Source organism: Panthera pardus, unplaced genomic scaffold, assembly GCF_024362965.1.
Source record: "Panthera pardus isolate Hobbes unplaced genomic scaffold, ASM2436296v1 HiC_scaffold_22, whole genome shotgun sequence".
Classification (NCBI taxonomy): Eukaryota; Metazoa; Chordata; class Mammalia; order Carnivora; family Felidae; genus Panthera; species Panthera pardus.
This window is the reverse complement of record NW_026526788.1, coordinates 38,966,848-38,989,118: the sequence shown is the minus strand read 5'-3', so window position 1 is coordinate 38,989,118 and position 22,271 is coordinate 38,966,848. Positions and strand designations below refer to the sequence as shown.

General features: G+C 53.2%; 1 protein-coding gene across 2 annotated transcripts in view; it reads right to left on the bottom strand.

Moving 5' to 3' along the window:
• ANXA11 (annexin A11) overlaps positions 1-22,271 on the bottom strand; it is a 44,960-nt gene that overhangs the window by 6,359 nt on the left and 16,330 nt on the right. Inside the window, exons 2-12 of one of the 2 annotated variants that reach the window (XM_019444731.2) lie at positions 14,227-14,260; positions 11,741-11,803; positions 9,701-9,813; positions 8,394-8,786; positions 6,995-7,082; positions 6,689-6,783; positions 5,866-5,979; positions 4,025-4,115; positions 3,574-3,653; positions 3,381-3,437; positions 986-1,079 (exon numbers count right to left, since the gene is read on the bottom strand). In XM_019444731.2, coding sequence (XP_019300276.1) covers positions 986-1,079; positions 3,381-3,437; positions 3,574-3,653; positions 4,025-4,115; positions 5,866-5,979; positions 6,689-6,783; positions 6,995-7,082; positions 8,394-8,786; positions 9,701-9,813; positions 11,741-11,795 — 1,180 coding nt within the window. In that variant the 5' untranslated portion in view covers positions 11,796-11,803; positions 14,227-14,260. The remainder of the gene's footprint in view (positions 1-985; positions 1,080-3,380; positions 3,438-3,573; positions 3,654-4,024; positions 4,116-5,865; positions 5,980-6,688; positions 6,784-6,994; positions 7,083-8,393; positions 8,787-9,700; positions 9,814-11,740; positions 11,804-14,226; positions 14,261-22,271) is intronic. The other variant, XM_019444732.2, reaches the window with a different exon arrangement.

Genomic DNA, 22,271 nt, shown 5'->3' with positions numbered 1-22,271 from the left:
ACTCTGAGCCCTCCAGGCCCTCTGGCTTTACTCAGGATGAAAACCCAAGTCCGTGCAGTTGTCCCCAGGGCTGTCCACCACTCTGATCTCGTCTCCTCTGGCTCTCACTCATGCCACCCGCCCCAGCCTCAATGACCCCCTTTGCCAGGAGCCCCCCTGCTCAGGGCCTTTGCATGGCACAAGTGGGGAAGAGGCAGAGAGACAGAAAGAATTTCAAGTAGGCTTCACAATGTCAGCGCAGAGCCTGATGTGGGGCTTGAACCCATCAACTGAACCGTGAGATCATGACCTGAGCCGAAACCAAGAGTCATTCGCTCAACTGACTGAGCCACCCAGGCGCCCTTACTCTGTCATGCTTTTAACTCAAATGTCATTACCTCAGCAAGGACCACCCCAAGCACCATCCCTGACCCCTGTACCATTTTCTATCCCCGTTTCCAACTTTATTGTTCATTTCTAAAGGATCTGCCATCTGGCACAGACTTTATTTCGTTTTTGTTTACTGCCAGAATGCGAGCCTCAGGACAGCAGAGATTCCATGATGCTGTTCCCTACCGCTTCCCCACACCTCCTCCTTGACCTGGCACGTGGCAGGAGCTTGGCTTATAAGTGCTGAGTGAAGGAGTAAATAAATGCTACTTTTGTACAATGTACGATTGTTCTGCTTATGTTTTTATGCAGGCGCTGGATAACTTGGAACAGGTGCTCTTGAGGGCTGTCTGAATTCTAATTTCCATGCTCTGGTGTAGAAAGACACCAGCCCACAGGAGGCTGCCATTCCTCTCACCTCTTCCTTTGCTTTCCTCCAGAACCAGATGCACGCAGAAACTTGGGAAACCCACCAATAAGATCTTTTAAATCACCACCAGGGGGCTCCTTTAAGGTGGAGTAAAGCTCCATGCAGAGTAGGATTGCCCAGTGTCTCCCCATCATATCTTGTCTGCTCTTATCTATCTGGCCCCAGGGAGGCCTGGGACTGCCTTACCTGCCACCAGGTGGGCCCGGCTCCGGGAGCACAGAATTGCGTTGAACTTGGATTCATCTGTCCCCAGGCGGTTCTCCCCAGCTGCATACAGCTCCTAGACAGATGGGAAAATGGCCATGCAACACAGGCCTCACCCCAGAGACCAGGCCCAGGCCACCTAGGACGGCCCTGCAGGCCCAGAGGGGAAAGAAATGGGAGCACACCCTGGCCGTGCTCCCTTCACCCTGTGGATCTAGACACCATTCACACATCCTCTCGGTGGCAACACAGAGGATTCTGAGGCAGGGTGGTGGGAGGGGCGGGGCACAGGGATGGGACACCCTGGACCAGGAGAACCGAGGCCGACTGAGGCCAGGACAGGCAAGCAACAGCTTTAACCCAAGCAAGGGAGTAGCAGCACAGGGGCAAAACAGAATGAGGGCCGGGCTACCAACTTGCCGTGGGACTCTAGGCAGGCCACCGGCCCGCTCAGAGCCTCACTTCCTCATCTTTAAAATGTGAAGGTCAGATTAGATCCAGGGTCACAAACTTGAAAGCCCAAAGGGGTCAGCTGGGTAATTGAAATGAGAGAAACAGGCCAGTTGTCAGGCCAGGGGGTGGCGGGGACTGAGGCCAACCACGGGGAGGGGCGATCGCTTCTCAGCACCTGCTGTGCACTTTAATAGAGAAGCTAGGCTCACAGCCGCCAGAAATCCAGATTTCTATGTAAAATTTCCCAATCTTTATAAGCAGTTTCCCTATCTATAAGGGGGAACACACGAAACAATAAATATTATGACAACTGATAGACTCCAACCGTGGATGTGGGATTTCATGTGATAGGTGCTTTCCCTGCGTCTCACTGTGGGTACCATGATGTTTGCAAATGGGCAGAATTTGCACTTGCCTGTTAAATCCTTGAAAGTTTAAGCCAAAAATAGTTGCCAACTTGCAACCCCAGTACCAGATGGCCCGAAGGTGCCCTCTAGGCCCCAGGTAGTGGCTCTTGGACCTAAAGGCACCGAGAGCCAGGAGAGGAGGACAGCCACCAGGGGCCTGGAGATCCCATGGGTCAAGGTGAGGCAGGAGCAGGTCTACAACTAAGAAGACAGAAAAGCAGGCACAAAACCAAGAAACTGAGGCAACTTCTGCCTCAGCTAGGGAATGGACTATCTAGGAAACAAGAAAACAGGAATAGGAAAATTCCCACTGGGATAAGAGCCAGAGCCTGGGAGCTTGGGGGTGCCCAGCCCTATGTCCAGAAATGGGAACGGATGTCGCAAGCCAAGGAAATGTTAGGGTAGGCCCTGCAGGAGGGCATTTGGGATACTGTCTGGGCACAGGGAACAAGCCAGGAGTTTGGGCCCTTATCCGGTCTCTGCCTCCAGGTTTCTCTGGGCACAAGGCTCAACCTTTTTGAGGTTCAGCTTCCCTATCTGGAAGGAAATGGGCCAGAGCAGACAAGCAGCTGCCGTCTAGCCCTAAAAAGCGGGCCCTCCACAGAGGTCGCCTTCAATCTGGCAGACAGCAGAGGTGAGGTGACCACTGGCAGCTTCTGGTGGGTGCCGGGCTGGGGGTGGCAGGAGTAATGAAAGGGGAGAGGCGAAGCCAGCTCTGTCTCTCCAGCCAGCACTGCTGTGGTCTGAGCTCATTAGGGGGAAACCCAAACTCCCCTAGAGAGGCACTCAACGCCTGGACAAAGAGGCGCAGCGAGAGACCTTCGCCTTTTGTCCGCAATCATACCAGGCTGGGGAAAAGGGCAGAATTCTCAGGCTGCACAACGAATGTGACAGCTTGCTCCTAGGCTCAGACCTTCAAAAGCATTATGAGGCAAGTGTAAAGTCTGCCCGTTTGCAAACATAATGATATATGCAACCAAACACAGGAAGAGGACTAGGTCACATGACATCCTGCACCCATAACTAACCTACCAACTCTTGCAATACTTACTATCTCTCGGGTTGGCTCTGAGAAGGGATCAGAAAGGGGGGGGGGAGGGCGGGTAGAGGGGGAGGGATAAAGATAGAGAAGCGGCTGGAGCCCAAGCCCAGAGTCGCTCAAGGTCACACGGCTGATAAGCAGCAGAGCCCATCTGCCCATCCCAGAGCTCCTCCCTCCAGCAGCAAAAAAAGTGGGGGGAAGGGGAGGGCGCCTGTGTGGCTCAGTCGGTTAAGCACCTGGCTCTTGGTTTCTGCTCAGTCATGATCTCACGGTTCATGAGTACAAGCCCCGCTTCGGGCTCTGTGCTGAGTGCAGACCTGCTTGGGATTCCCTATCTCCCCCACCCCCCTCCCCGCCTGCCCCTCCTGTGTGTTCTCTCTCTCAAAATAAATAAACTCAAAAACAAAAAGAAATAAAGTGGGGGGGCACACCCCGACGCAGGAAGCCCAGGAGGGGCCCTGGCCAGCACACCCACCTGGGCGTCTCTCTGGACGAACGACATGTCCACACTGGTGCTTTCATCCCGGTTTCCCTGAAAGGAAGCAGGACTTGTGGTCAAGTCTCCACCCCGCGGTTGTGTGCCTGCTCCATCCCCGAGCCCTCTCCTTGCTGCTCACAGGTCCACCCCGCTCCGCTCTGAGCCCCGAGCTCTGTCGCGGGAAAGGTACCTGAGACAGAGAGATGAGGAGCCGCTGGAAGTGCCCTGACGTGTCGCTTCGGATGGCCTCCTCCAGGGTCTTTTTGAATTCTGAAAGGGAGACACAGAGAAGGCCCCCCCTTGCAGCCACAGTCGCCAGCCGGCACTGGCAGGAGCAGGGCGCGGGTGCGAGGAGAGAGGTGTCTACACGGCCCTTCAGGGACACAGGGGTTGTGACCTCCAGGCCCACCTGGCCTGGCCCAGACCACACCCAAGAAGTTCTCCCCCCCATCCCTCCCTTACCTCAGTCACCTGCCCCGTGAACAGCAGGCAGGGGCGGGTCTTGGATCAAAGCCCCATGTGTTGGGGGAGGCAGAAGATGAGGTGATAAGAAGGCCAGGAAAGTTTAAGAGGCCATGGGAAAGGGTGTGGCCGGGGCCCAGAGAGCACAGGAGTGTGCGGAGGGCGGGTGCCAGCCTAACCTGTCTTGTAGGCTCTGCTTAATTCCCGGATGTGCTCGTTGTTGCGGGAAGCAAAGATCTCGATCAGACAGGCTTCGTCGGTGCCAGCCCCCTGAGGTGGCAGACAACACAAACCACAGGCTTGTCACCGCTCCCTCACCAGCATCCAGGGAAGGAGCCGGTGCCCTATGCCCCACGGCACAAATCCCAGAAGCAGCGGCCGCCAACACAGCCACACGCCCCTGCTTGGCTGCTGAGGCCCCAGGCCCAGAAAAGTACCACACAGTGACAGCGACATGGTGATGGAGCACAGATCACATGAAGGGCCACCCCACTGCACCACCAGGAAACTGAGCATCGGAGAGGTGTAGTGACTTCTCCAAGGCCACACGGTGAATGGGGGGGGTTGAGATGCGGACCCAGATCTGTTTTTATTCAAAGTTCGGCCAATGAACGAGACGAGAAAACAACTGAAAAATGGCTATAAAGCAAGAGCAGACGTGTGGACAAATGTGAGTCCCAGATAGGACTGTGGAGAATCTAAAGACATCTAGAAGAGGCAGCAACGAGGGCGAGAGAGATGACCAACCACGCCAGGGACAGGGAGAGAGCCGAGGACACGGTCAGCATCTTGGCTCCTAGGCTGGCTTGAATCTTGGTCTGCTGCTTATTAGCTGTGTGACCATGGGCACCTTCCTTAACCTCTCTGGGCCTCAGGTTCCTCGCGCATCAAATGGGAACAACGCTAACACCTAACTCCTGGGAAGTCATGGGGATTAAATGAGCTACGCGTGTAAAGCACTTAGAACGTGCCAGTCACAGGAAGTACACCACAGGGTTAGCTATTTTCATGATTACCACTGCTGTTAGATTACTTGGAGCTTACAAAGAGCTTCGGTTAGCTACCATGCCCGGCCCTCACCACATGCCACAAGAACATCCACATTCCCATTTTACAGATGCTCAAAGACACATAGCTTGGCAAGGACAGACGACCCCAAATCTGTGTTGTTTCCTATACTCAACAATTGCCTCCACCTCACGCGGCTGGCTGGGGGGCAGGGGCTGGGCTGAGGTCTGGGCTGCCATCCCCAACTGCCCCCCGACACGTCTCTAGAAGCAGGCATGTCAGGATTTCGGCAGGGTCCTCTCTCCCTCCGGGCTCCGTCCTGAATTCTCTGCCTCTCCTCTTGGGGGCAGGAAGTCTTTCTGCCTATCAGGCCCTCTGAAAAATTATGGATTCCTTCTGGAGCCCCTGTTCAATTCACAAGGGTTTCCTCCTTCTGTGGGAGCCGCCTCCTCCCCATCCATTGGACTGGGGGCAGATATTAACCCTAACTAGGTCAGTCAGAATCTGACTCTATGTGAAATTTGGACCGAGGGACAGCTTGTCTCTTCTGTGGCTGAATCTCATAGGTAAATGGAGTGGGGTCAACAGGGGTCCTCTGCCCCAGCAGATGAAGAAAGAAGGGGACACTCAGGAAGCAGCAAAGACCAGAGAAATCCTGCCTGGGTCCCTGCCCTCTGCTAATAACAGAGTCCTAAATGAGTAAGGGTGGCACCACCCAGGGCCTCATATCCCTCTTCCTATCACGGTGTCACCAGCTTCCTCTACAACCCAGCTGCCACCATGCTTTTCAGATGGAGAGACCCGGATGCTCCCCGATGATGAATGATACCTGCGCTGCCTCCCGGAGAAGTCACGAGAACTTGGGCTCCAACCTGAGAGGGTCCAGGAGCCACACTCACGACAGCGGCTAATGAACGGGTTAAGCCACACCATGCAGGCCAGGGAAAGGCCTGGCCTTTGCACGTCCATAGCGTGCCAGCGGACACACACGTGAACACACACACGTACATACCTTGATGGCATCCTTGATCTCATGAACGTCAAAGAGGACCGGGGTCTTCATTAGAGCCAAGATTGTCCTCTCGAAGTTTCCTGACAGTTCAGATTTCAGATCTTTGATCAAATCCTGGTCGAATATTCAAACAAACAAACAGACCGATCTTGAGAATCCACAGGTCTGGGGACCAGCGGCATCTGCGTCAGAGAAGCCAAATCTCAGCCAGCCCAGATCTGTGGAGCCGGGGCCTCCACGTGAGCCAGCTTCCCAGGGGACCCAGGCACAGTCAAGCTGCAGAAGCACAGGGCTAGGACACCAGCCTGTTCAATTCAGCCAGTGTTTACCTAAGATTCCAAAGCCCAGAAGTTCAAAGCACGTCCCACTGCATTTGTTCAGAGCTGAAAGCCTTTTCCTTCAAAGCTCGTCTGTCAGCTACACCTCCTGGGGCGGTCGTGATGAGGGCAGGGACTAGCAGCCTGGGTCTCCAGGAGGGAAAACAGGCCAGGTGGGAGCGGAAGGGCAATGACTTGTCTGCAGTCTCTGTGAGTCATGGCAGAGCCAGGGCGAGAACCCGGATCTCCAGGCGCCTCTCATCAAACCTCACCCCCGGCCTTTGAGATTTCCCCCTCAGAGTATCCTTCCGCTCTAGAAAATGCCATGAGCCGAGAGGCCACCACTGGGCGGGCAGCAGGAAGCGCCCTAATGGGCCTTACTGCCCATCCAGGAGATCTAGACTCGCTTGGCACCAAGGAAAACCAAGGGTGAGTAGGGCTGTGCTGGAGGACACGCCTCAGTCCGGCAGGGAGCAGGCCTCCCTCTGCCCCGCAGTCCCCCTCACCTTCCCGTAAGCGGTCTTGAAGGACAGGAGGATCTGCTGCCGCTGCTTGTTGGAGCGACTCCCCAGGCAGTCGATGATGGCCTGCTCGTCAGTCCCTGGGGGAAGAAGAGGTAGGTGTGGGCAGGGCTGTGGTCGTGGGGCCACACTGGCCTGGGCCCTCCAATTCTCCTGGACGTCCCAACAGCACCCCCGTGTCCTCCTCCTCTCCCGCCACCACTGGGACCGGGTTCCCTCTTCCAGGCAACCCCGGAGGGGGCCTGGCGAGCCAGGGGGCCGTGAGGATGTCGCCCACCGGGGGTTTCTCACCGAAGCCTTTCATAGCCTTCCGCAGAACCTCAGCATCTCGCAAGGGGTCAAAGCCGGGAGCATCTGTGATGGTGCCTCGGTTTCCAAACTGCTCGGACAAACGGACTTAGGTAAGATGGCGTATCTCCGAAACACAAGACTTCCCCAGCCCAGACTCTGGAAGTGCCCTGACCACCACAAGTTGGGGTACCCGAAGGAGCCTGCGACCAATAATTGAGTGGGCCTACGGCGATCATTTCGTGTCCTCGTGTTCTGGTACTGAGCTTTCTGCCTGGCTCCTGCGGCTAGGAGCCCCGCTCTAGCTGAGTCCTGATGCTGAAAATCTGCCCTCTGCCCAGGTTCTGCAGGACTGGGCCTGGGTTCCCGATGAAGGGGGAGGCCCCGGGAGCAGGGGCCACTAGCCTCTTCTTGATAACTCACTGCCACAGCGCACGTGAGCATATATTCGGGTCTTCCTGACAGGGTCTGGGTGGTCCATGCAGCACAGCACCTCTGTGCAAATGAGAAAAAGGTTTTCCCCCCACAAATGCAGGTGCCCAGCCTTCGTGATGGTACACCCAGCCCCGCCACCTCCTGGGCTAGCGCTGATTTCCAGGCTCTGTGACCCGCCTGCCGGACTTCCTCATGCTAACAGCTGTACTCCCGGCAAACAAATTTTCCTGCCTAAATGGTCTCTTGGTGGACTACCTCCTGTGGCCAGTACAATGCCGGTTTTAACAGAATTAAGGAGAGAAGCTCCGAGAAGGGATGAGGGGGAAGGCACAGGGAGGACAGAGAGTAGGGCGGGAGTAGGGGATTGTGGGGGCAGGGAAGACAGAGACCCTCAGTCTAAAAATAGTAGTCCAGCACTATGCTTGGTTGGTTTGGCCACGTAACCATGACAATGAATTCTAGGCCCTGCAAACATGAAATGCTCTCCAAAATGAGCCCAGAGCAGTCCCGAAGGAACGGCCAACACCCTTCCCTCGCCAAGGGAGGTTTTAAGAATCCTCTAAACCCAGCCTGAGAGGCACCTCAGGGGACTAAAGGCTAAGCGCTGTTGGGCACAAAGCCTTGAGGCCAGCGGCCTGGCAGCTCATACAAAACAGAGAGCCCGGGCAGTAAATGACAAAGGAGTGATGAGAACCCCAGGACATTCAGATCCAACTCGCACATGGAACATCTAACCGAACTGGGAGAAACAGGCCGGCTCCCTCAGGTCTTTTCAGAGCACAAACCAGGGGTGGGGGGTTTGAGAGAACGCAACACCCTGTTAAAACAAGATACTACGGGTGGAGGACCGAGCCCTTATCTGGCCCCTGCACCCTCCCTGGCCTTGCCGGTGGAAGACACTATGCCACATGTTGCGGGCCTTTGGGGCCCAGGCCTGGGCAAAGGGCAGTGCAGGGCGGGCACTCACCTGGGCTGGAGGCACGGCAGGGGTGACGGTCCCAGACCCCAGGTATCCTGGGTAGCTTGGCACTGGCTGCTGCTGCTGCCCAGGAGGCGGCATCGGCGGCTGCCCGGGGTAGGTCATTGGCGGCTGTCCAGGGTAGGGCCCTGGGGGCTGCTGTCCAGGGGGCGGCATGGGCTGGCCTGGCACAGGGGCCCCTGGGTAGGGCGGATATGAAGGCATCCCGGAGGGCGCGTTTCCTCCAGGGGGCGGATACATTCCATATGGAGGAACAGGCTGCTGGGCAGACGGGGGCTGCCCGAAACCCCCAGGGGGGATGGGAGGGTAACCACCCCCGGGGGCCCCAGGGTACAGATTTGGCACGTTGGCTCCTCCAAATGTCCCGGACATGTTGGATGCCTGAAAGTCCACAAAGCAAGCCTAAGATCAATGGCCGTCCCTGATGAGCACGGCCACACCCGTGCATCTGTCCTTCCCTGCCCTGAGCTCAGAGTCCAAGCAGCAGCGATTTCTTAGCGAGGCCCAACCCGACCACCCAGCTTGCAACTATTGTCCCCCGGCCCCGTCTGCACTCCTGACCCCTCATCTGCCGTTGTGCCCAAGGCACCCATATTTGCTCTAAAAACACACAGTTTACTTATGGCGACTGTCTTCCCAGTAGGTTCGTACTTCAGGGTTGAGGTTTCTGTTTGTTGTATTCACGTATCCCCAGTGTCTAGAACAAGCCCGGCACAGGTGAGACTGCGTGCTGACTGCACTGTTTACACTGTGCCAGCAGTTGTTTTTAGATTACAAGCCAAGTAACAATAAAAGGAGCATGTCCGGGGGCGCCTGGGAGGCTCAACCGGTTAAGCATCAGGCTCTTGATTTTGGCTCAGGTCATGATCTCATGGTTGAAGCCCCACACACTGACAGTGTGTGCAGCCCGCTTGGGATTCTCTCTCTGCCCCTCCCCCACTCTCTCTCAAAATAAATAAACTTTAAAGAAAAAAAAAGAGGTGCGCAATACATATTCTATGAAGGCACCACCCCCACCCAGTTCAGAGCGGAAAGGGACTTGAGAGACCATGCGGCCCAACACATTCCCCTTCCCCTCATTTTACAGATGGTAAATCAAGATGCACAGGGACGGTGAACTGGAGACAGGCCTCACGGAAACCCTTCATTCTCAGATGCAGTTCCGTACCCGGTGCCTGCCCATAGGTACGCACACACACAGACACCTCTGAAGCCACCAAAGCCAGCAGTCTTTGTCCCTCTGGCCATGCAGGTGTGGCCCCCAGGGGCAGCCCCAGCAGGAGGGCTGGACTCACCATTCCCGAGAGGTAGTCCTGGTTGAACTGCCCTGCGTAGTTGGCCATGTTATCCAGCCCGATGGGGGGCATGTTGGGCGGGGGGTAGCCAGCACCTCCCCAGGCACCGCCACCTGAAAGCAACACTGAGCCCTTTAGCACCCTGCTGGCACCCCCAACAGGGAAAGGCAAAGCATCAAGCTCTCAGGGGTGGGGGGAGACCAAAGCAGGGCCTTGGGGACAGCACAACAGACCCCACGGAAAACACTCAGGCGAGAGAGTTGAACCCAATCCCACTGCCAGAAGAAGAGAAGAGAGGGACCCCCACCTCCTTCCGAGGAAGGTAGGGTTCAGCAAACACTCCCAGGACCTCTGTGGGATATTATTAAGGAGGTAGGAGGGCCAAGGGCAGACCTGCCCTCCTGGGCTCACCATCATGGAACAGGAATACAGACATAAAAAAAAAACAACAACAGGTCTTTGGGGATGCTGTGCTGAGCCCATGACAGCGGTGAGCTCAGAGAGGACCGAGAATCCACAATGCAGCAACAGCATGGCAGGGAGGGGTGGGTGTCCTGCTGACCAGGTTGTTTGCAATCATAAGTCCGTGAAGGGCAGGGAGAGCAGGATGGGAGGGTGGAGGGAGACAGGGTTGAGTCACAGAAAACACAGACACCCATCCCTACAAGGGGGGACGTTAGGGGAGAGCAGTAAAAAGCCCCAGCTCTGAACCCAGAGGGACTGGGTGTGTGCCCTGGGGCAAGGGACTCAGCCCCTCTAGTTCAGCTTCCTCAGCTGACAAGTAGGGATAAAAATTCATTTGTGTCACACTGCTGTGAGCAGGACTAAGACCTAATGCCCATGCAGGGCTCCCATGCTGCAGCAGGCGCCGGGACAAGGGGCGTGGCAGCTAGCATCACGGTGCGGGCCGCTGGCCTGTTATATGCCTTCCTGACCAGGGCTCTGGGACACTGAGGACAGACCCTGCTGGGAATCACCTCCTCTCAGTGCTGCTCAGTGTGGCAGGGGTAAGACACAAGGGCAGGATCCCTACTGGGGAGAGGCCCATGAGGCCAGTGCTGGCAGACCCAGGCCATGTCTCGTTCAGAGGGAAATGGCCCCACTTAACTCGATATGCCACACAACAGTGGCCAAGCCACCTCCCTGCCCCAGGCCTGTTCTCCACCTGTCGGATGGCAGGGTGGGCTCAGGAGGCCTGCAGGAGCCATAGGTGCTCAGACTCAAGGACCTCGGCTCTGGGGAAATGAATGTGCCTGGTGGTCTTGTGGGGGCGAGGGGCAGTGCAGCTCAGGCAACCTCAGGATGACCAGCCTGGAATGATCCCCTCTCCCCCTCATCTCAGGAGACCTCGTTTCCTCCCCTACCATGGGGCCCAGTCTCATTTCAGGAACCTAGGAGGGGCTGGGGCCAGAGGAGCCAACTTCTAAGTGTGAAGAGAGAGGTGTTGGAGCTGGGGCCGGGTTCTGACGGCCTGACAACTGGTGCAGCCCCGTTGCTATCAGGCCACAGCATCTGGCAGCTGCAGAAGGCCCATCTGACCCTTAGTGACTGCCTCCTCTTCCTCCCTTGGCAGGAGGGACCCTGCCGCTGCACAACCACGTGTTTGAGCCCAGGGTAGGAGAAGTGACAAGGGGCAATGGTCACCTAACAGTGCTTTGGAGGACACGGTGCCAGAGGCTTTACCTGGCTACCTCATTAGTATCTGGGATAGCCCAGTGAGGAGAGATACTTGAAACCACTTGCAAAGGAGAAGACTGAGAAAATGGGAGTCTCTGAGAAAAGAAGGCATTTGCCTCTTGTTATCAGCTAATAATGCAAGAAACTGGGTCTCGGCCTTGTCCCGGCTTTCCAGAAGTGCTTCCAATCCAGGCCTTTCGTGGCCCCTGGGTCCAGGATTTTCTCCAGCCCCTCCCCACCTGGCTGAGCCTTTGGGGTAGTGAGGAAATGACTGGAAAGCACCATTCCTCTCTCCCTCTCCACTCCTGGACTTCGGGCAGACAGGGCATTCATTCCCTTCCCCGCCGGCCCCGACCCTCTTACCTGGTGCAGCCGGCGGGTAGCCGCCTCCGGGCGGGGGATAACCTGGGTAGCTCATGGTTTGATCTGAAGCGGAAGAGGAAGAAACCATGCTCAGGCTCTGCCGGGAGCCGCCACCAGCCTTCCCGACAACGGGGACACCCACAAGCCAGGCCCCTGCAGGAGGAGGGGCCGCCTCGGGCGTGACCTGGGCCAGCCCAGTTCACCTTCTACTTGCTGCGTGGGCCCCCAGCTAGAACAGGGAAGCAACGGTAGACCCATGCCTGCGCCCACACCCACGACAGGCTTCACCACGCACCAGTGGCTGCATTTCCTGGCAAACCCCTTTCTCCCACGCTTCGCTCCCACCTCGGCCGACACAGGATGCTGCATGTGGGGAGCTGTTCTCTGACCGCAGGGGCGAGAGCGCACTGCCTCGTTCTCAGGGGTCTGGGTCTATTTGTCTTTGTTTTCCAGTGTCTTCATCACCATCCAGCCAGAGGCCCTGTCCCCTGAGCCCGACCGACAGACCCCAAGCTATCCACGGTGGCCTCCAAAGTGCATCTGCCCCAAGCTACATTTTTCATTCTCCAACCTCTGGTTCCTCAGGCATAGGACTGTGGCACGGAATCATCATTTCTAGCAACCAGACACCTCAGGACAGCTCATCTGACCCAGGATCTGGAGTGAGGGCGAGCGAGGCAGTTGGGAGCCCAGAAAGGGTAAGTGTCTTGCAGATCAGGAGCAGAGAAGGGGAAAGGCCGGGGACCCAGGACGCTTGCCTGTTGGTGGCCGGTAGGATACCTGCTCTCACTAAGTCCCTCTATATACAGATCCCTCTGCCTGCGCCACGCCACTTGAACTGCCCAGGGGGGACAAAGACCTGCTGTGACCCAGACCACTCAGACTGTCACGCAGCCTCCTTCCTCTTGCTCACTGGCAGCTGCCACGGTTTGCAGAGGCACTCAATGACAGGTGGGAGTGGCAGGAAACCCGTAGGCCCCCTCAACAGTCATACCTGCTGACCCCTGGTGACCGCCTTCTCCCTGTACATTGGGCCCCAGCCTAGTTCTCAAACTGCAGCGTGTGAACCCCCAAGGGGCTTTTAAAACACGTTGCGGGGCCCCGCCGCAGTTTGGGTCAGCAGAACCAGAATCTGCATTTCTAACTAATTCCCAGGTGACGCTGCTGGTGCGGGGAGCCCGCTCCGAGAACCACTGCTCTAGATGCCATCGTCCACCCACAAGATTCTAGCTGCCCTTCATAGCTCCTTTGGAGATCTGTGCATGTCGTTGTCAAGGAGGCTGACGGGCTTCCTTAAGGTGCCACTCACTGGTCCCCACAGGGCCCACAGGAATGATGGACGTGGGATGTGTCACCAGGGGCGACTGTAGGCAGGGCAGCAGGAGGCCAGATGATGGCCTGGTGACCTTGGAGAGAGCTAGAATCGGCCACGAGCAGAATGGGCCAAAGACCCTTCCCCTTGCACACTGTGGTGAGGTAGGTGGTTGAGGGTCCCAGTGGTGCTGCCCTTGGTCTGACTCATCCCCCCCGTGGCTGGCTGAGCCGTTAGCATAAAGTCCTCCTAGGTCCTGCCCTAGGCCTGATCCTTCTGACAGAATCCCCAGACCCTGCTGATGAGGAGAGCCTGGAAATCTGAATGATGGATGAACCAGGAACCTTCTGATGGGAGGAAGAGGAAGCACCCTGCATGAGGTCAGTGTGAGAGGCAGTTGTGTTCCAGACGCCCTTCTCTCTGGAGACCACCATTAAGCAGAAGCTTTGGGCACCAAAGACCCTTCCGTGCCCTTCTCGTTCCTCCCAGAAGACTGAGGCCAAAAGGCCCATCCATAGCCAGGAAGGGAAAAACAAACAAACAAACAAACAAACAAAACAAAACCACGAACAACCAAAAGCTAGATACTACCCTGTTTCCACACATCAAAATTAATTTCAGCTAGAGATTTCAATATGAGAGGTGGCCCCAAGCCCCAAAGACATAAAAATAAGTTCTGCACAATAAGAAACAAATAAGGAAAACAACAAAAAGACAAGAGAAATGAAAAATTTAAGAAAATTGTTTTGTGATTTAAAAAAAACAAACAGGGGCGCCTGGGTGGCTCAGTCGGTTAAGTGGCCGACTTCGGCTCAGGTCATGATCTCACAGTCCGTGAGTTCGAGCCCCGCGTCGGGCTCTGTGCTGACAGCTCAGAGCATGGAGCCTGTTTCAGATTCTGTGTCTCCCTCTCTCTCTGCCCCTCCCCTGTTCATGCTCTGTCTCTCCCTGTCTCAAAAATAAATAAAAATGTAAAAAAAATAAAAAATAAAAAAATAAAAATAAAAAAACCAAACAAACCCAACAACCACTAGAGGAACTCAAATGATGTGAACAGGCCATTCTAGAAAAGCAACTGAAGGTGCTCACCCATGCTAATACGCTAGGAGAGCTGCCAATTACAAACACAGAGATGTCAGAACGTAACACGCCAAGTTCTGACCCAGAAACTCACCTTCTAGAAATCGATTTCCCAGGCACACTGACACCTGGGTGAAATAACAGAGACGTGGATCTCACTGGGGCATTCTGTTGCAACAACAAACTCCTAAATAACCATCTGCAACGGGCTGGTTAAGTTCATCAGAACAGACCCATACAGTAAATCTGCTGTAGCTATTTTTAGAATTAGCCAGCCCTACATGTGGGGATAGGTAATGGTCACCGTTATTAATCAAGGTGTAAATGGTGTATACACTAAGCTAACATCTTTTTTTTATATATATATAATTTATTGTCAAACTGGTTTCCATACGACACCCAGTGCTCCTCCCGACAGGTGCCCTCCTCAATGCCCATCAGCCACGTTCCCCTCTCCCCCACCCCCCATCAACCCTCAGTTTGTTCTCAGTATTTCAGTCTCCTATGGTTTGCCTCCTTCCCTCTCTGTAACTTTTTTTTTTCCCCTTCCCCTCCCCCCTGGTCTTCTGTGAAGTTTCTCAGGATCCACAGAAGAGTGAAACCATACGGTATCTGTCTTTCTCTGCCTGACTTATTTCACTTAGCATAATACTCCCCAGTTCCATCCACGTTGCTACAAAAGGCCAGATTTCATTCTTTCTCATTGCCAAGTAGTATTCCATTGTATATATAAACCACATCTTATCCATTCGTCAGTTGATGGACATTTAGGCTCTTTCCATAATTTGGCTATTAGAAGCTAACATCTTTAAAAAAAATGTAAACATATAAACTCAGTGGTGTATATGTATACACACACACACACACACACACACACACACACCATCCCTGGAATGATAAACAAGAAACTTGGTAACCCCGGTTGCCTTTGGAAGGGAAAACTGGGAATAGAAATGAAGCTTACGGTTTATATTTACACTTTTTTGCCACATGCATGTATTGCCTATTAAAACAACAGCTTTAAAAAAGGCCTGATTCAGGTGCGGATTTCTGAGCTCACTTGAGGCCATGGCTGTCCTTCCAAGATTTAAATAACTCACACAGGGTCTATTCAGCCCCAGGCAGCCTGGCTCAGAGCCTGGGGTTAGCATTATTACATAAATGTACCAGGGGACCCAGACCCAGAGGATCCACTAGTGTGTCCCCGCCCAGGGCAGGACCACAGGGCAGCCTCAGGCTGCTCCCGGAGTGATGGCACTCATTCCCAGGAGGGCTTTGCAGACTTCCCAGCAAGAGTCTAAATTTGTCCCCTGTCAGTAAGCCGGGTCTAAACCCATGTCCGGGGAGCAGGCTTTCATCCCCGGGTCTTCCCCTCCCCTTGTGAGTCCACCTCCAGTCCACGCCCTCTCCTGCAAGCAGCCTCATTTCCCCACCACTTCCGGTCTGCAACTCACTCCCTTCTCTGTCGCGGAGCCCTCTTTAGAAGCAAAGGCCCCAGTTGTGGTCCCCCAAGAGTACAGGGCAGGACAGGACCACCGCCTCCCTCTTCCCTGCCTCTCTGGGGGGTACACTGAGAGAAAGTTCTGGACAAGGAGACCTGATGCGGATTCCTGTTAAACTCCCGATTATTCAGCCTGCTGCTCAGCCTGCTGACGTGCGGACATTCCGATATCAAACATCTTCATGCTCAGTTTGGTTTTATAGCCGCTGATTTGGTAAGCATGACATCTGCTTTCTTCCAAGTAACTGGGAGAAAAGGGCCAAGGACCACACTCTTGAACTGTCACTGCCGACCACACGCCAGCCCCACAACAGCAGGTGCAGCCACTCAGCCGGCTATCCGGCCCTCAACTCTACCACAACACCACACACGAGTCCCCATCAACTTCATGATGGTTTAAAGAGGGCCTCCGTCAAGTGAGGATTCTAACACACTGCCCATGCCTAGAGTCCTCTGGTTTACCTGCCTAATAATCCCCAGGAGAAGGGCGACGGCAGCTGGATGACCTAGGGCACCCTTGGGGTGCACCATCCCTGGCCCCAGTGCCTACCCAGCCAGGAGGATGCTGGGATCCAACTCTCTGACTCATAGTGCCCACATGCTTTCCCCTTTGTGAACATTAAGAAATCTGCTCATCGTCCAGTCTTTGTGTAACTTTGAGCCACCACCGGGGGTGCCTGGGTGGCTTGTGGCTCAGTCGGTTGAGCGTCCAGCTTCGGCCCAGGACATGATCTCGGTTTGTAGTTCGAGCCCCGCATTGGGCTGTCTGCTGTCAGTGCAGAGCCTGCTTCGGATCCTTTGTCTCACTCTCTCTCTCAAAAATAAATAAACATTTTTTTTTTAAAAAAGAGGCCACCACCAGGGCCTGCTGTACTCGGTGGAGAAGTGTTCCCGGCACCCCGGGGCTGCCATATCCCCGCTCGGAGGTGAGCTCAGGCAGGGCTGCTAGGGGCTCCTCACCGTCCTCTCCCAGGGCCTGTCCAGCCCTCGTCCTCCACTGCAGAGGAGAACACGGTGAGCTACAACCTAGCAGATCTGCTTTCTCTTTGGCGTCCACAAGTATGGCATCTTCCGCACTGACCAGGCCCTTCTCCTACTTCTGTCCTTCAGCAAAGGAGAAAGGTGCCTGGGGAGGAATGCTTCACATTGCTGATGCAAGTCTCACAGACTGGGGCATATCCCCCATTCTACGGTGGCTCTGGTCAGGACGCTGACCCGGGGACTCACTGGAGAGAGCTTATTCCACAAGGCAGGCAGCCGGCCTCTTTCAGGATTGCTCCAATTCTCAGACACCAGTCTCTGGGGAACGTCCAGCCTCCAGTCCTGCCACTTTTGGGCCCGTGTGAAACAAACACCACCCCTGCTTCCTCACTGGGGCCATCCACCTGCCACTGGACACTTGATTTCATCCAGCTGTGGCCTGTCTCTGGCTAAATTGTGCTTCTCCAACTTCAGTCTGCAAAACAATCCCCCATCGGACTTGTTAAAACCCAGACTGCTGGGTCCCTTCCCCACAGTCTCTGAATCGGTAGGTCTAGGACAGGCCTCCAACTCTGTATTTTCCACATGGAAGCTTCCAGGTGGTGCCGATGCTGCTTGACTGTAGACCACACTTTGGGTAGCACTGCTTCATCATGCACGAGAATCGTCTGGACTGCTCACTGAAAATGCCTGTGCCGTGGCCCCAGTCATTCTGGGCCCTTCAACCTGGGAAGGACCGAGGAATCTGCAATTTAAACAATCACCCCATCCCCATCCCCAGTGATTCTGATGTAACTGATTCTGCGCTCCACACTCCAGGAAACACTCTTTCCTTTCAGGTACTGGGACACCTTCTAGCTTATACTGCCTAGCCTTTCTTCCCAATAGCAAGCCCTGAAGACAAGCACCTAGACCTGGGCATCCCAGGATCGCATCAGAACCGAGCCTCATAGTGCCAGGCTGATGAGGAAACAAAAGCAAGAGAAATGTAGCTTGAATTACATCTCCTTACAACCTGAAGCCCACTGACACACATCTGATATACACAGAGCGTGACCTTGCTCAAGGAGCTCATGGCTGCCTTCATGCTTTTTTTTTTTTTTTTTTAATTTTTTAACGTTTTATTTATTTTTGAGACAGGGAGAGACAGAGCATGAACAGGGGAGGGTCAGAGAGAGGGAGACAGAATCTGAAACAGGCTCCAGGCTCTGAGCTGTCAGCACAGAGCCCGACGCGGGGCTTGAACTCACGGACTGTGAGATCATGACCTGAGCCGAAGTCGGCCGCTTAACAGACTGAGCCACCCAGGCACCCCCCCCTTCATGCCTTTTATTGCAAACCACAAGTAACCTTATCTCAACAGCATCTAGCCCCTCAAAACGCTGAAAGCCTTGCTTCCAAATTCCTTTAAAACACACTTTATCTTGGGGAGCCTGTGTGGCTCAGTCGGTTAAGCGGCCGACTTCGGCTCAGGTCATGATCTCGTAGTCCGTGAGTTCGAGCCCCGTGTCAGGCTCTGTGCTGACAGCTCAGAGCCTGGAGCCTGTTTCAGATTCTGTGTCTCCTTCTCTCTGACCCTCCCCCATTCATGCTTTGTCTCTCTCTGTCTCAAAAATAAATAAACGTTAAAAAAAAAAAATTAAAAAAAAAACAACACACTTTATCTCTATCCCCCTCCCTCCACAAACTTAAAAGTATATCATCAGTCACTCCCCACAACCCCAGTGCAGCTCTTCCTGCCCATGGGTCCTGTCCCTGTGCTATAATAAAATCACCTTTTTGCACCAACAACGTCTCAAGAATTCTTCCTTAGCCATTTGCTCATGAACCCCACTTCATAATTCCATCAAAGCGAATGCTGAAAGTATACAGCAGGCACACACTATATACTCTACAGTCTCAAGGACTGTAAAAGGGCCTGTTTCCTAAAGCTGTGTATACGTATGCAAGCATATGGTTACATTTCAAGGGCTCCACAAGGACAGGAGCCAGAGTCCTCAAACGCAGGAATCTAGAAATGCTGTGTTGGCAGAAGAGGCAAAATCATCCAGAACGAGAACCTTACTCCTCCCGCTCACTCGCCCCCCTCCCGTAACAGAGAGCCTCGTTGTTTCCCCACCTCATCAAGGGGAGAGGGAGACAGGAGCCTCCAGCAAGGCTGGGCTATGCACACCTCCTGGTGTCCAGGCTGACTTTCCGGGACATGGAAGAGAAAGGGAGGGTTGGGTGGTGGCAGTGCCATGCCGGGCACAAGGACACAGAAGTATCTTCCCCAGAAGGCCAGCACGGGACTCAGGTGGGGGACAGAGCTTGCAGCAGGCTAATGCTGAACAGAAGGGGAGGCCTGAAAGCATCATCCCTGAGACCTCCCGCCCCTCTGTGCCCTGCAGCAAGCCAGGCAGGCCTGGACCAGAGTGGAAGCTTTTGGGGGATGACCTCTCTATTGGCCTTCCCCAGCCTGGGGGCTGGAGTATTCATTTGTGTATTCATCTTTTAATATTAAATCCTCAATCTGGTTGTATGCAAGAATTTAAATATAGAGTTTAAGTCATGCAGCTCAGATGATTCTCGGCTGATATATTTTTAAAAACAAAAAGAAGAGAAGACAAGCCACCAACTGGGAGAAAAAGTTTATGCAAGACACATCTGATAAAGGGCTGTATCCAAAATATAGAAAAGAACGCTTAAAAACTCAACAGTAAGAAAACAACCTGATTTTTAAAAATGGGCCAAAGGCCTGGACACCTCACCAAAGAAGACCCACAGACGGCATTTGAGCAGATGAAAAGATGCTCCCCATCAGACATTAGGGAATTGCAAATTAAACAACGAGATACCATTACACACTTATCAGAATGCCCCAAATCCCACCCAGTGACAACACCAAATGCTGGTGAGGCCGGGGAGCAACCAGAGCTCCTGCTCACTGCTGGTGGGAGTGCAACAGGGGACAGACCCCTTGGAAGAGTCTGGCAGCTTCTTATCTTACCCTATAATCCGGCAATTCTTGGTACTAACCCCAGTGCGTTGCAAACCGGTCCACGTAGAAACCTGCACACAGATGTTTACAGCACCTCTATTCAAAATGGTCAACATTTGAAAGCAACCAAGAAGTCCTTAAGTAGGTGAATGGATGAATACCCAGATGATGGAATATTATTCAGTGCTAGAAAGAAATGAGCTGTCAATCCACGAAAAGACATGCAGTGCATATGAGAAAAGGCTACATACTGCAGGATTCCAACTCTTGACAGACTGGAAAAGGCAAAACTCATCAGGGGTAAAAAAAAAAAAAAAAAAAAAAAAAAAAAAAAAAATCAGTGGTTTCCAGGAATTAGGGAATAGGGAGGGATGAACAGGCAAAGCACAGAGGAATTTTTAGGCCAGTGAAATACTCTGGATGATACTAAAATGGTGGGTATATTAGTTAAAATTCAGGGAATGTCCAACACTAGAAGTGAACCCTAAGGTAAACTACGGACTCTGGATGATTACGATGTGTCCACGTAGGTTCATCAATTATAACAAATGTACTTGTCTGGTAGGGGTGTTGATAACAGTTGTTGATAGTAATGTACTTTCCACTCAATTTTGCTGTGACTCTAAAACTGCTCTGAAATATAAATTACACTTAAAAAAATAGAAAATAGAATTAAAAAAGAACAGGGGTGCCTGGGTGGCTCTGTTATTTGAGTGTCCGACTCTTGGTTTCGGCTCAGGTCATAATCTCAAGGTTTGTGAGTTCGAGCCCCACATCAGGCCCTGTGCTGACAGCTCGGAGCCTGGAGCCTGCTTCAGATTCTGTGTCTCCCTCTCTCTCTGCCCCTCCCCTGCTCATGCTCGCGTGCTCTCTCTCTCCCTCTCTCTCCCTCAAAATAAATAAACATTAAAAATAAATAAATAAATAAATAAATAAATAAATAAATAAATAAAACTAAAATAAAAGAATAAAATAAAAAGATTAGAACATATTGTAGGGAAATTCAAACCCAGCCAGAAAGACACAAAGTGAAAACAAAAGGTCTCTCTACCCAAGGTTGCCGCTGAGCAGTTTCTCATGTATAATTCAAGACCCCCTCCCCCAAAACATACACATAAATGCATGTGTATGCGTGCGCGCGTGTGTGGTTTATGTATGTTCCTATGTGTATACAATTGTTTTAAAGCAAGAGATTTATTTGCTTATCTGTAAACTCTCCTCGCTCCAGTGCAAGGCTAGGTTTGGGCAGACTCGGGTGTAATTAATGGTGCACATTCTTACCTGGCACTGTTTGCGGAGATAAAGTTAGTTCGCCCCCAGCCAGTCTGAGCAACTTCTGGCCTCCATACACTGCCCCAGGAGTGGTGGGCCATTCTCCCTGGGTTAGTGGGCAGGACAACAGGAGACAATGACCCAGACAGGATGCGAATGAAGCCCAAAGCAAGCAGAAACACCTACCCAAAGTAATCCACTTCCAAGAATCTTACATGGAAAAGGATCCCAAATGTGACCAGGAGCCAGGTCCATCCAGATCTCCGCAGACCTCACTAACCCATGGGCGTGAAGTGGGATTGGGAGGGGGGCTGGGGGGAGGGCTTTACCTCTCAGGGCTTGTCCTTCCTTTTGCATTCTAGGACTCCTAAAGGGGTCTTTAGATTTTTACTCCAGTCCTAGGTCTATAGACTCCCAAATGTTCACACTGGAAGTGACCTTGAAGAATATCTAATTTCCAACCCCTTTGGTTTTGCAGCTAAAATACACCAGGGGCACTGTTTACTCAAGCCACTAACACACCAGGGAGAGGGTCCGTGGTAGAACTCTGCTTGCTGCCTGCTCTCTCCTAACACAGCCACGCTGCAAAACCTGTGGCCACTTCATCCTGAGCTAGGCTGGCTTGTTTGGTGGTCCCAGTCGGTCCCGCCACTGGAGACCTACTTTCAGGGCCCTCTTCCCAGGGCAGAAGGAAATGCAGTAAATATGCTCTGAATCAGGGTTTGCCAAGGCCATTCCTTATGGCCAGAAGGCTCCAGAGATCCTCAGGTGCCTAGGCTCACACCACTTCCCTCTCCCCACACCTACAGGGTAGGAGGGAAGCCAGGTACAGGCTAGAGCTATGCCACATACAGTCATTCAGAGCTGGCTCAGCACTGACCTGGACCCCCCACCCCCAGCTCAGCCTTAGCAAGCAGAAACAGGCAGCTTGATGTACTGTTCAGTGTTTCCTGAACTGTGTTCTTGGACACCAGCTTAATATCTTGCAAGTTGAGAATTTAGACGGATGCAAAGAGAGAGAGATCAGTTGTCCAAAAACTTTGGAAAATGCTGCCTACCACATCCCCTCCCCAAAGTGCCAATTCATAATAGCATAATAAAGGCTCTGAGAAATCCTGTAACAAAGGAGCCTACTTAACTTTATCCCCAAATTTCCCAAACTTATTAGGCAATCATGACAACAGTTACCATTTATTGAATAATTATGTGCTAGGCACTGTGTTACGTGCTTTATGTGGAATTCAACTTTACAACAATTCTACAAAACACTAAAATAATGATACCCTATTAGAGATAAGGAAACTGAGGTATGGAGAGATTAGGAAACTTGCCCAATGTTACAGCTAGCAAATGACTGAGCCAAGATTCACACCCAAGCAGTCAGACTCCAAAGCCCAGGCCTTTC